Raw genomic sequence first — 14975 nt, forward strand, 5'->3', positions numbered from 1 at the left:
TATTCAGAGCTTGGTGTATTCAGGAGAAACCACAGCCCACGGAGCCTAAAGAGGGTATTTTTGTAAACGTAGCCCTGCCACGGAAGAGGAGAGTGGATTTACCTCGAGAACCAGAGCCTAATGAGCAGATATCACTTACAGGGAAGCTGTTTTTAATACTGAAACATATGCCTTCTTTCAGGATGCATAATTCATATCCAAGGATATTAGCCATAGTAGTTCAGCTCAATAGCAACACCTCATTATTTTATCCCTCAGTATTTATTCCTATGTTTGACGCCTCATGAAATTACTGTTAATGTGTTTATATAAGGGCAGAACTGACACAAGTGGGAAGAATGTAATTTCCTACTCATTCTTTCCTGCTGCTGTGTCCTCTTCCCCTGGTAGAAGTGGCAAGTGTAAATAGTTAATTTGCTTCAATTATGAGCCTGTCCTGCTAAATTAGAAGCAGCAGGGATATGAAGAGCCAGAATTATACTTATGAGGCAGCTGACAAATCCTCTGAGCCCACAAAATCAAATCATTTACTCCTCATTGGTGCTCAAACACCCACTACATAAATGCTGCTGAAGTTCCCTCCGCTTCTTATTTTGTGACAAAATTTGGATTTTATGTCAACAATACTTAAGGGTAACTAAATTCTATTGCACTAAAACATTCACTCATGCATTTGTCTTAGCCATTTTCTATTAACAGTATCCACTTTTCAGATTTTCTCATTTCACTGAGAGTAAAGGATAAGAGAAATAAGTGTACATTTATAAATTGTATCATATGAGATAACATATTTATCAATATTTGACAGTGATTAAAATTACTGGATGAACTGGTGAGCATGGTCTACCTTTAAAATGTATGTGTGTCAACATACATATAACTATTGGTACATAAATGGGATTTATTGATATCAACAAGGAGAATATCTGAATATCAGGTTCATTCAAGGCAGTTTTGCTTAATATATTTTTGGTAAAAAAAATGTTTGAGTTGCGTAAGTTATATATTTGGAGATGTGTGAGTTATATATTTGTACCACATCTTCTATTTTCATAATGTCCATTTTACTCTGGAGGATGCATTTGAGTACTTTGTCGTGCTTATAACTCACAGACCATAGATTCAGTCCTTAGTATTTCCTAAGTATTTTCTGTATACCACCCCAACCCCACGCCTGATGTGTGCTAGTAAGACCAGCTGAACCCCATAGTGTGCCTGAGAGAGGCATTAAAAATAGCTAGGAGGAGCTGTTGCACAACCACAAGGTCAATTTGACTTACACCACGGTTCTGTCAGACATACTGTCAAATACTGAGTAGATACCCTTGCTCGTATGTGCTTTTGTATCTATAAAATGGAAATAATAATACTACAACATTCTTATTTAAATAAAGAAAAGCTGTATAAAATCCCAGGCATTTTTAAAATGCAGACTATAGAAATGTTTCTAGTGAAGTAAAATAGTTTTATTTAAAGAAGTTTACTTAGAGAAATTTGAGGGGATACAAAGAGAGAGGAAATACATGTTAAAGAAGGAGCGGAGACTTCTCTAGATGGAAGAAGTCGAGAGCTCACATGGCAGGTTGATATGCAGGCCAGTCTCCAGGGTGAAAAATGGAGCCAGCTTGCCATTACAAAGCTGGTTTCATTGTAGAGCTTCTTCCAAACTACCCTGGCCTAGAGTTCTCTGCATACAGAAGAGTTAACCTGGGTGTTGACAGAGATAAAGTCTTGGATGCTGATGGTCCTTTCATATCCTATTCATGACCTTTAGACAGAGGCATATTTTAATGTCTTTTTTGTTTTTGTAACTTTCGTTCTTCACACCACCGGGGATCCCTATCAGATATGCAATATATATTTTAGATGTGATTGAACAATGGTATAGCTGGAATGGTAACACCCCTTTTTTGTCAGAAAGGAACTTGTTCTGCTATTTATTTAATAATATATTCTGTTCCCCAAACAGGTCTCATCATTATTGTGTAGTCTACTTAGATTGATCAGATGGTCCCTGAAAAAGCATAAAAGATCAGTAGATTTATTATATTCTATACTATTCTCAATCCATTGAATATTACTTTATTATGTTCTTAGACTTTGGTTCACTTAAGAAAAGACCAGCATGTTACACATGATGGAAATTTTGTAACACATATAAATAACTATGTTTTATGTATGATACAGATGAACTTCCCAGAGTGTCCTAAATAATACTAAGTAATAACAGCATTGAAAGAAGCTGCAAATGTCAACTTCTAAAGAATATGGCACAAAATTGTGATTAAATTATTTCTTTAATTTTTTTTATTTTATGAGATTTTTTATATGAATCACTACGAGATAGACCCTTACAAAGTTATTAAGAATTAGGTTTCAGTCATACAGTGGTCCAACATTCATCCCTCCACCAGTGTACATTTCCCAACACCAGTGTTCCTAGTTTCCTTCCTCCCATCACCTCCTCACCTCCCCACCACTCTCTCTCTGCCTCTCTCTTTCTCTCTCTCTCTATCTCTCTATCTCTCTCTCTCTCTCTCTCTCCTCTCTCTCTCTCTCTCCTTTTGGGCATTGTGGTTTGCAATACAGATACTGAAAAGTTATCAGGTATATCCCTTTACCTACTTTTGACACTAAATCCTTGTCCAGCGTGATCATTCTCAGATATCATTGTCATGTCATACTGGACTCTATCTTACCTACCCTTCACCCCACACACACTTGTGTTAGAGTATAACCATTGACCATTCCTAGGAGCACTAGGAAAGTGCTCCTAGCCCACTTTCCCTGGCCTTGGATATTAGTCTCCTAATGGTATTTCTAAACAAATGTATAAACATGAATTTGTAAAGGGAAAGTGAAAACCTACCATACACTGCTGGTGCTCTGAGCCTGCCAGGAGTGACCACTGAACACAGAAACAGGAGTAAGCACTGAGCCCCACCAGGTCTTACCCTCAAAAATTCAAAACAAAAAATACCTTTTAATTTATTAGTGTTTGAGTAATATCCAAAATTGGGAAAATTATACAGTTTCTATTATAATGTATAAGCTGGTCAGAAATAAACTGTGACTAGAGATTAAGTGAGGACTAGAGGAAAAAAGAAGAAAGGGAGAGAAATTAAAATCATGTTTATAAGATTTGGGGGTTTTGTGTGAATTGAATGAATTGCTTGAGAAAGGAGCAGAAACTAACATTTTAAAATAATATATATTTTCTCATAATTTTTCTTAGTGTATATTGGACTGCTTATTTTAATTTAATATTATTAAACTTATAAAAACTTTTGTACATGCTGTCATCTACAACATCTCAGAAGTGATTTAGTGAATCATTAGATTACATCAACAGAACTTGGATCCTCTGAAATTGCTATTTGATGTTTATCTATGTATGTTTTGGTTTGGTCATTATCTATATTTTAGTTTAACTACTGAGATGCAATCCTTAGATACGATATGGTAGCTTTCTTAGAATAACAAACCGCAACATATAACTAAGTTAGGACAGGATGAATCCAAGTGTTTGGATGAGCTAGGGAAAATGATAAATGATGTATTATGATTTTTAAATCCTCATCTGGCCAACTTTGCACTTTATTTCAAACAGCTGTAGACCATTTGGTAGCCATTTTGTAGCTCAAGCAAGTACTAATATTTACTATATGAATCACGTATCTTTAAAATATTTGTCTTTCCCCTGAAAGAGAGACTGTTTCTTTCCCAAACTTAACTTTGACATAAATCAGACCCATCCTCGGCTAGGTTAGAATGCTTGGTCATTTCAGTGAGTCATTCATTGCCAAATGCAGTCAACATCATCTTGGTTTCTATAAGACTTTCTCCATCCATGAACAGAGGGTTTGAGAAACATTTTACTGATGACTTTTAAATAACTGTTCTAAGGTAGTAATTTCCTACCCTTTCACCTGTATGTGGAATTCTTACATATTTTTACCATTCTCTGGTAGAGTTGAGAGGTATTTCCTTTTTTTACATCCAACATTTCTTTCAAATACAGAATTCAAAAGGCATCTTGCACAATTTTAGAAGCTAGAATTAGAAAGACATATCGGGTATATAATATTGGAACCATTAGGTAGTTCTCAAAGGTGGAGGTTCTAAATCACCGTCAGGGAAACTCCTCGGATTTTAATTCCATTCTGGGTACTCCCCTTTAAACACAATTACAGATATATAAGTCTGAAATTACTGCCCTTTGAATCTTCCCTATGAACATCTGCAGCTATTCAGGAGAGAGCTAATCCATCAGTCCACATAATGCATCATGATGAGCTTACTCTTTTCTAAAGTGGCATTTAGGCACTTATATGATGATCCCACATAGCTGATCATCAATAGCCAATAGGGAGCCATTTATAGAAAACAGGACAGTCTGAATGCTAGTCAGGTATTCTGTAACAACATCGATCCTCAGTTGAATCCAAGGAGCATATATTTCGTCTGCAATACCTTTCTTCCACGGGTTTTAGTCAACAAATTTCAGGAAAGTTAACACTTTGTATGATGTTAAGATGTAGACTAGGAGAAGCAACAGACAATACCACCATAGCGATTTCATGGCTCTTTCAGTAGAAACCAAATACAAGAAAGATGACAAATCTACAATAAGGCCATGTGACAGTATTGTGCTTTCAGCTTCTTCTTAGAAAATAATGTTTAGGGAAATAATATGAATCATTGTGTGCTCTATCTTTGGAAACTTAACAAACCCTAGTTAATTTGTCAGAGGAAGGGGGAGCAGCACATTGGAATGACATAGTGGGGAAAGAAAGGAGATGTTTTGAGTTCACAAACCACATAGTACCATCAAAAAAATATTTTCAAGTATATGCTTCAAAATCCTGATTAGGAGTTCTTTCTGTGTGTAGGAAAAGAAAACCTTACATTTTTTAAGTAGTAAAAGAAAATGTAAACAATATCAGTTATAGGTCACTGTAAAGTATAGCTTGGAAAAGAGTTTCAAGGAAAATCCTATAAACAGAGATCTGCCTCACAAAAAATATTTATATATAAATCAGTGAAAAGCAAAAGAACCTGGTATTTCTGGTTATAGATAAACCAAGGCATATAATGTATGTGGATGGGAATATTTAGAGACATTTGCTGTACACTGCATTTGTTTTACCTATAAATTTCCTAAAAAATAATCTGAATCTGATTTTCAATAATTAGCTCAGCAAATTAAGAATACTCTTGTGTTACAACCACAGGATTCATTGACTTCACAGTTGAAAAAATAAAAAGCTTTTTGGTTTCTTTGGTTTTATAATTAGCAAAAATGGCAGATTGTATGATGATATACACTAATTGCCTTATTATAATTGCCTTTTTATATACCAAGATATCAAATATAAAAAATGAGTTGAAGGGCTTCCTGAAGAAGGGGAAGCATTAGCACATTGATTTCATGGGGTCTTTTATAAGTTTATTGACAAGGTTAGTTCGTGTTTTCCTTATGTAAAATGTTCTGCTTTGATTAAAATCACCATGAGTAAAGAAGATTTCTCACATCTTGAATTTCACAGTTTGGGATCAAGCTCAGCAAGCCACCATCAAGATAAGAAGCTATAAATTGAACTCTGCTGCTGATTTTGACAGATGTTTGGTCTTTGGACATAATTTTTATTTCACTTCTCTAATTCTAAAGTCACTATTCAATTCTTACCTATATCTAATTTTGAGTTCAGCTTTGCAGAATATTCACCAAGCCCCATTTCCTGCTGTGAAATTCAAAGTGTGGGAAACTTAAAATAGTTGTATCAGTGAAATACATTTCTATCACAGTAAAAGTTGATGTATGTGGAGGGGGGTGAGGGGGGAGTTATTTAGGACTTATTTCAAAAGAATATCAAAAACAGACTGCAAAGCCTTGAAGGAATCAACATAATAGTAGCAGACAACCATGTGTGTTCACTTTGCTAATCTTTCATTTTCTACTTTAATGATTCCTTTCTGTATAACGTAGCAATGTGACCTTTAGCATACTACCAAGTCGGGTTTCAATACTTTCGCTCATATTAGGGCGATTTTACCTTGATTTTCAAGATGAGCCCCTCTCAAAAATGAAAAGCTTCTGTAAACTGGAATTAATTTAAACTCTTCACAATGAGGTATCTACAGACCTCTGTCATGAAGCAATTTCTTGGCAAAGGCATGGCAGCGGCTGCATAGAAGTCCGTGCATGCAGCATGCTGTCCTTCCTGGTCTACAGTTCTTTCCTCATGCCTTTGACTGCTGTGACTGATTCCTGAATTTTTGAAACTAAAGCTTCAAGGCTAACAATTTTAAATAGTGATGAACCCACTAAGTCCAGAACTATTCCTTTGATATACTTATTCAACAAAATTGGTCATTCTATAATTCTCTCCTCCTTTTTATATTTAGCATAGCACATATGTATATGAATTTGAATGCTCTGTAGAATTATCTGATAATTGCATAAATATGAATGGCCTCTGTACTCACATGTGGTTTCTCTGGGAATCTTCCTCAGTAGTACCTTTCTGAGCCTACTTCCTTTAGGCTTAAAGTAACCCAGATAAATCCTGTCACATGGTTTATGTAAAATAGAAATTTTTGCTGTTGTTAATCTTCTTTTTTCTAGTCAATTTCCATGCCTCTAAAAAATCTGTTTCAATAAGAAAATATAATCTTGGGGGTGATTTTTATTATTATTATTATTATTATATTATACAATTGTATATATGTGCAATTGTATTCAATATTGTGCTTCTCCGGAAACAAAGCTGATGCACTTTCTAATTTAAGACACTCTTTGTTGTTGTTACAGGTCTATAAAAAGAAAACCGAGGCTGCAAAGAAGGAGTACCTGAAGCAACTAGCAGCATACAGAGCCAGCCTTGTATCCAAGGTAACAATGTGGTAATGTGGGTATTGGGAGGGATTATGGCCATCTCACTAAGGACTAAGTTGATCATCTAAAAGCACAAAGATCATTTCAACTTTCCTGCGCTTCATTTTTGTCTAAAAAATTCAACCCTAAGTAAAGATACATGCCATAGAAATATTTTTCATGTTTAAATGGCTCTGAAAATACTTCCTCCAATTTTTATAAAATAGTGTATACTTCTGGCTCATGGGTTTTGTGGATTAGTTCCAATGCATGCTAAACCCTGAGCCAACTGTTTATTCTTATTACACTTCCTATTACATTTCCTACTCCCACAATGCCTGGGCTCTTGACTAACAGTGAGATTCCAACTGTCCTCAATGACTATATTACAGAATCATGATGTAAACCTGTCCACCATCCAATAACATCATTTTATTTGAAAATTAAACACAATTTTAAAATATTTTATGCTTTTGAGTACTTAAAAAAAACCTCCTAAGAACTCAAAATATGTTTATGCTTAGTCTTGAGTTAGGAAAGAGATATTTTCCTTTATGGTGAGACAGCTTTAGAGAAACAGGTTGATACCCTTAAGTACATGAGTCAAGCCCAGATTTGCTCGTTACTTGGTTTAGTGTGGCTTAAGGCCCTAATTTCATTCCATTCACCCATGAAAAATACTTTCTCTTTTATTTGCAAATAACAATTCCCCTTCTAACATCTCTAAGGTACTCCAATTCATTACTTTTTGCTGAGTAAAATGTATACGAATACAGTGATGCAGAGAAGAAACAAAGAGCACAAAATGCAAATACTTGAGACATTTTGACACTCTTCTAATTCAACTTTATATCTCACTTGTAAGCCATCAGACCATAAACAAAACTGTACTATCATCCTTTGAATCGCACACTTTCTGATTTATCAAACTACTTTTGTTTTGGTTTTTGGCCACACTTGACTAATAGTATTCAAGGCTTACTCTTTTTTTTATTAATTTTTATTAGTGAAACACCTCGAGGTACAGTTGTAGACTTACAAATTTTTGTGCTTGGGTTTCAATTATACAATGATCAAATACCCATCCCTCTACCAGTGCTCATTTTCCACTATCATGGATCCCAGTATTTCTCCCACGCCCATCCCCCCATCCCACCCTGCCTCTGTATCAGGACATTCCCTTTTGTTCTCTCTCTCCTTTTGGGTTCTGTGGTTTGCAAAAGAGGCATTGAGTGGCAATCATGTTTGGTCTATAGTCTACTTTCAGCATGCATCTCCCATCCTGGGCGGATCTTCCCAACACTCTTTATTTGGTTGCTCCCTTCTCTATCTGAGCTGCCCTTTCCCCTAGAATGCCTGTCTGGCCTCTAAGCCATGGAGTAATTCTCCTGGTACTGATCTCAGCTATTCTTGGGTATTAATCTCCTACTTTGTTACTTTATGTCCCCCAGATGAATGCAGTCTTTCTATATCTATCCCTCTCTTTCTGACTCATTTCGCTTAGCATGATACTTTCCATGTAGTACCACTTGTATGTAAATTTCATGACTTCATCTTTTCTAACACAAGGCTTACTCTTGATTATGTGCTCAGGGATCACTCCCGCTGGAGCTCCGGAGATCCAGTGTGGTGCCAGGGATTGAAATCAGATTGTCAGTTCACAAGGCCCTATGTGTTGTACTATCTCTCCAACCCAAATCTAACTCCTTTTAAAGTGTTTTCTGTTGATACAATCTGCGAATTTCTGTAATTCATTATAAATATGGCTAAAAAAGAAAAACTAGGGCCTAAAATATTACCTCCCCAAGTCATTAGAATTCCACATCCGGGTGAAGAGAGTGAGGGAAGAGCTAATACTACCAAACAGATATTCATAAGACATTACTAAAACATTGCTCAAAAGTGTTTCTAAAAACTTATGAATGATAGTCTTCTACTTGTATTAAGCGAAATATTGATATTGAGATTACTAAGAATAGTATTCTCAAAGTGTGAGGAGAAATTTTTTAATGAATCTCCCATATGTTATTCAATGTAAATCCCTTTTTGAGTGCTTTAGAACTTTAGTGAGAGCAATTGATGCATGAGAAAATCAGAAACTAGTCATAATCCTAATTTGCAGTATTCTGGTTAATGGTATGCAGACTGCCAGAAAGCTGTAATCCTGACTAAGTTTTGACTTCAAAACAAGTGTCCTCAGGTTTGCTCTTAGCAACTTTTCTTACTATTCGTTCTCAGAGTTGCAACCCTCAATATATATGGCAAAATCAAGCACCATTTTTACAGATTACTCTAACATATTTTTCTCTTTGGAAATCTAGAGTTTTTCTGAAACAATTGCATACCTGTTTACATACATCTAATATGTGTATGTAAATTGAAAGAAAGTTACAAACACCCTCTCCAGGTTGGGAAAATGCCACTCTGATTTTTTGTGACTGGATATTTACCATAGAAGCTGCCAAACATGTGGAGAAAATTTACCAGCATACCTCCCATAATGCAGCATGGAAATATATAAAAATTCACTTCTCTTCTATTTTAAATAATGTCAAGAAAAATCATAGCCATTTACATCTGTATATATATATATATATATATATATATATTCGTGGTTTCCAAGGATCGAACTTAGGACCTATGTTATAATTTTTGAAGTATATTATTAATTGTTTTCCTACTCTGATTGCCTTGCACGCAACCAGCCTGGCCAAGCCAGGTTCGATTCCTCTGCCCCTCTCAGAGAGCCCGGCAAGCTACTTGCCCGTACAGCAAAGCCTGGCAAGGTACCTGTGGCATATTCAATATGCCAGACACAGTAACAAGTCTCAAAAAAATGGAGACATTACTGGGCCCGCTCGAACAAATCAATGAACAACAGGAGGATAGTGTTTGTTTGTTTGTTTTGTTTCCTACTCTGAAAGATCTAAAATGTTTGTTTGATTCTATTCATACATCGTTTAGTAATAGTTATAGGAAACCATGGCTCTGATTTTAATTTGTTAACTCACTCTCACATTCATGTGGCAAGTTGCCCTGGGTCCAGCATTGTGTCAGTGAGAAAACACAGAGAATAGCCAGGTTTGTCTATTTGCAGCTGGTTCAGAGAAGGGGCCATGACTACGGCTACAGCGGAGTGAATGGAGGGAATTTAGTTTCAGAGGAAGCTGGGAAGAATGTTGGGAGCAAAAGCACAGAGGCCTTGCAGAGTGATAAAAGGAGCAGTTTAAATCCTCAATGGAATGAGAAACTGATTTGTGGGTTTCCACAGGATGAGACTTACGTTTTTCCAAGTTCACTTTATATGAATAAGTCAGCTTAATTTTCGTATTGTAGGTCTCAATCAATGTAAGCCTGGTTTACCATCATTTTATAGGTGCTAAGTGCCAGCACCAGAGTGACCTCCCACCCTCAGCCCTTGAGCTGGCCCCAAACCTAACTTCTCATCATGTGCTTCCCTAGAACCTTCTCTGTCCTATGACTCGTGACAGAATACAGTCTTTCTTTACTCTAAGACCATGTGGGCAATGGAAATTGTATCTGCCTAAGCACCGAATATATATATATATATATATATATATATATATATATCCTTTTTGCAACACACCCGGTGATGCACAAGGGTTACTCCTGGCTTTGCGCTCTGGAATTACTCCTGGCGGTGCTCAGGGGACCATATGGGATGCTAGGAATGCAAATGCCCTACCCGCTGTACTTTCTGGCAACTAACTAACTACTTTCTGGCAACTTTGATTTTCTCCTCCAGGATGACATAACTGGGTATCTGCTTTTCTATCTAATGCATAGGTTCACCAGATAGAGTTTCATATTCCTTGGCCAATGAGATCTTCCCCTGGATGATTTGTCTCTATCTAAAATCTCACTGCTTGCACTGTAGGCTGTGCTCTGTGTCCTTTCTGCTGTCACCATCCCTGCCCCCGCCCCACCACACCTGTTACGAATCAGGCCCAGGGCTGGCTGCTGAGAGCATGGTGATGAATACAATAGATCAAAGTGAAATAGTTTTTGATACTTGAAAGTTTGGAAACTACAGTCTTAAATTAGCTGCTTCTTCCTGAACATAATCAAAAATAGAAACAGCTAGTGAATATTGGCTCCACTTGGGAAACTGTCTTGATAGACTTAACTACACTTCTCCTCTTTCAATTGTTATTTTTTGCTTAAATGTATTATAGACAATCTAACTCAGTGTTTCCCAAAGTGAGTGAAGTTGTCTCCACTTGTGGGGATCACTGGACTGATGCAGTTTGTTCACTTACAGCAGGGGCCCTTAGTGGGTGTGTTCTCTGGAAGGGGGACAAAGGTCAAGTATGTTTGGAAACCTTTGATCTAATCCAACATATTGGACCTTACTCCAGGCTTGAGTCAGTTAAATCTCTCCCCCAAATAATAAAGCTCATCCTAGGTAAATGAATATTCTAGCCTTCATATTTCCAAGTGGCAATGGTAATGCATTCTCTATAGGATTTTTTTTTCCCTTCAGAGCACAATTATAAATAGAATTTTTCTATTTAGTATCTTGCTGTTTAGTAGCTGTCATGTGCTACGCACCTGACTGGGCATTTTAAGTATATTTTGATTTGTTATTCCCATGCACAAGAAAGCCAAATTTATCACCATTTTCTAGGCAGTCTCTGAGCAGACATTAAGTGAGTGGGGGACAGTAAGAGACGAGAGCAGCAATGTGACTCAAATCAATACCTCCCTCTCTTGTTCAAAGCTTGTCAATTTTCCTTTACACTGTGTGGTTGCCAGATATTTAAATCTGGGGCCAGAGTGATAGTACAGTGGGTAGGACGTTTGCTTGCATGCGGTGTTTTGGGTCCAATACGCAGCATCCCAGATGATTCCCCAAACGCCACCAGGAGTAATTCCTAAGTACAGAGCCAGGAGTAACCCCTGAGCATCTCTGGGGGTGACCCAAAAAGCAAAAAAAAAAAAATAGGGACACTAGATATTTAAATCTTCAGACCCAGGATCCATGATCCCCAGTAAAATTCTATGTCAACTCTTAGAAATTAGATAATGAGTGGGCCAGAGTAATAGTACAGCAGAATCCCCTATGGTCCCCCAAGAGTGCAGAGCCAGGGTTAAACCCTAAATATTTCTGGGTCTGTGACCAAAAAAAAAAAATGAACAAGGCCAGAAAAAAAGGAGAAGAAGAAGAATGGTTGTTCGGTGAGGTAGAGTGTCGGAAGGCTTCTTCCTTATTCATGGATTGGGACCTGAGACCCTCATCAGAACCTGGGACCTGCAGGGTGCTTGGAAGACCCGTCTTTGGGCGAGAACAGTCCCTGCAGTTCAGGACCTGCCCAATGAAGGATGCGGGAACAGAGAATCAAGTGTCTCAGCACGGCCTCAGCCAGACTGTGGGATCACCCATTCCGTTTAAGGCTCTATAGTCTAGAGAATATTGTTGGAAAGATTTGGGAGGAAAAGGTCATAGAGGTAACTGAAAAAAAAAGTATAGAAGGGGGGTGGAGCCATAGCACAGCAGGTAGGGTGTTTGGCTTCAGCCGACCCAGGTTCAATACCGAGCATCCCATATGGTTCCCCGAGCACGGCCAGGAGAAATGCCTGAGTGCAGAGCCAGGAGTATCCCCTGTGCAATCCTGAGTGTGACCCAAAGAGTGGGGGAAAAAAACCAGAAAGTGTAGAAGGCAGAGGCCACGAAGAGAGAATTTGAGATTAGTAAGCCTGAAAAACAAGGTCTTGAACTGTTCTATAATCTCACGGCCCTTGAACCTAGGGCAGTGCTCACCTGTGCTCAATCTTCTCTGACTCTAGAATAAGACAAGAGACAACACATCAACCTAGAGGACTTTATTCTGAACACAGGACATTCTCAGCTCTTGAATTGCTCAAATAAATCACTAATTTTTTTAGAGAAATTAAAAAGCATGGGCAACTTCTGGAAAACCGTATGGACGATTCTCAAAAAATTAGAAATTGAGCTCCCATTTGACCCAGCAATACCACTCCTGGGAATATATCCCAGAGAGGCAAAAATGTATAGTCGAAGTGACATCTGCACTTGTTTGTTCATTGCAGCCCTCTTTACAATAGCCAGAAACTGGAAGAAACCTGAATGCCCAAGAACAGATGACTGGTTAAAGAAACTTTGGTACATCTACACAATGGAGTACTATGTAGCTCTTAGAAAAGATGAAGTCATGAAATTTACATACAAGTGGTACAATATGGAAAGTATCATGCTAAGCGAAATGAGTCAGAAAGAGAGGGATAGACATAGAAAGATTGCATTCATCTGGGGGATATAAAGTAACAAAGTATGAGATTAATACCCAAGAATAGCTGAGATCAGCACCAGGAGGATTACTCCATAACTTAGAGGCCAGCCGGGTATCCTAGAGGAAAGGGCTATTCAGATAGAGAAGGGAGCACCAAATAAAGGATGTTTGGAGGATCCTCCCAGGAGGGGAGATGCATGTCGAAAGTAGACTATGGACTGAACATGTTTGCCACTCAATGCCTCTTTTGCAGACCACAACACCCAAAAGGAGAGAGAGAACACAGGGGATTGCCCTGCCACAGAGACGGGGGGATGGGGGGATGGGGGTGGGAGGGATATTATCCATGGTGGTGGAAAATGGGCACTGGTGGAGGGATGGGTATCTGATCATTGTATAATTGAAACCAAAGCACAAAAAATTGTAAATCTACAACTTTAAAAAAAATAAAATAAAATAAAGGGAAAAAAATAATATTAAAAAAAAAAAGCATGGGCAATTGTTTTAAAAGTAAAAATGTTTAAATATGGCTAAGGGATCTTATAGTCTAGGCTTCCTGGAGACATGTTGAAGGACCTCTGATGTCCCACCAGGTTGCACTGAGAGGGTCCCCAGAGAATAGGACGGTCCACTGGTCCTGGGAATAGGCGGGTCTGGGTTAAAATTACAGACTTCCAACTTCCTCACTGCATGCATTCACACAAGTAGCTCTGTAGCAAAGAGCCTCTACTCTGAGGAGAATAATCCAGGAACCAACGACAGAAGCTGTTGTGAAGGCTAAGGCTTCCTGAGTTCAGCAGTTTTACCTTTAAGATCTTTTGGCGTCGGGCTATTAAGTAAAGTTCAAGGGTATATAGTTTTTTTTTCCGTAGATTGAGGAATTTCTGGCCATGGCTCTAAATTATTAGGCTGAAAACAATGTATAACTTTAAAGCAGTGGAACTAGTTTCATTTTACCACATAGAACAGAATTTATATTCCCAAAATGAGTGTTGCATTCAAAGTAGTCACTTTGTGAAGCTACAGACTTATTTTACTATTGCTCCCAGAGTTCAGAAGATTTTTTGAAACTCCTCTTTTAGAACTGCTGTAAGAAAAAGTTTATGAGCCACATTAGAAAATCGATCTTGTTACATTGTTTTCACACTTCATTCTTTTTCCTAAAAATCACCCAGATATAACCTACAGACTTGGCTTCAAGTGACTATTAGCTGTTTTCCAAAATCATATTACCATCAAAAGACAAAAAGTTGTCTGAGGTGGTGTAAAGCAGTGTCCCACAGGCTCTGAAGAGTTCAACCAAAAGCAGCAGCATTAAAGGAAACCTATTTTCTCAGAAGTACCAGCCTCAAAGGAAACATCATTTGGATGAACATCATCTGTCATGTTAAATAAAAGTAGATTCATGACTCTAAGGTCAAAACAAATCTGAGGTTTTGTTTCTTACCTTGAGTTGGGGTGCCAAAATTTATAGAGGAAAATGGAAGCAATTTTAGGTACTTAATAATATTAACTTACGTTATGAAAGTGCTTGTTTGTCCTCACCAATAGTAAAGAACTGTTATTTCAATTAACTATATAAAATATAAACAAAAAGAGTGATTTCTTTGTATAGGATGAATCAACTTTAAGAATTCATGTCATGGATAGCTAATGAGACACATACCTAGTCTGAGTTTGAAAATGGGATGGGTCATTTTATGACTGTTAACATAAAATTTGCAGCTCTGTAAGCCCAGATTGTGGTTGAAAGATAATAAAATCTCATGCTTCAGGGTATAAGTTAATCACCTGCAAGGAAACCACAAAAAATTTTCCTTCCAGAA

At 37.5% G+C, this 14975-nt stretch overlaps 1 protein-coding gene across 1 annotated transcript in view; it reads left to right on the plus strand.

Annotated features, from left to right (window-relative positions):
• The window catches only part of TOX (thymocyte selection associated high mobility group box), a 336255-nt gene that overhangs the window by 302605 nt on the left and 18675 nt on the right, over positions 1 to 14975 (plus strand). The window contains exon 6 of the mRNA XM_056139134.1: positions 6815 to 6895. Within this exon, the coding sequence (XP_055995109.1) occupies positions 6815 to 6895 (81 nt within the window). The remainder of the gene's footprint in view (positions 1 to 6814; positions 6896 to 14975) is intronic.

Source organism: Sorex fumeus, unplaced genomic scaffold (genome assembly GCF_029834395.1).
Source record: "Sorex fumeus unplaced genomic scaffold, SorFum_2.1 ptg000002l, whole genome shotgun sequence".
Taxonomy (NCBI): Eukaryota; Metazoa; Chordata; class Mammalia; order Eulipotyphla; family Soricidae; genus Sorex; species Sorex fumeus.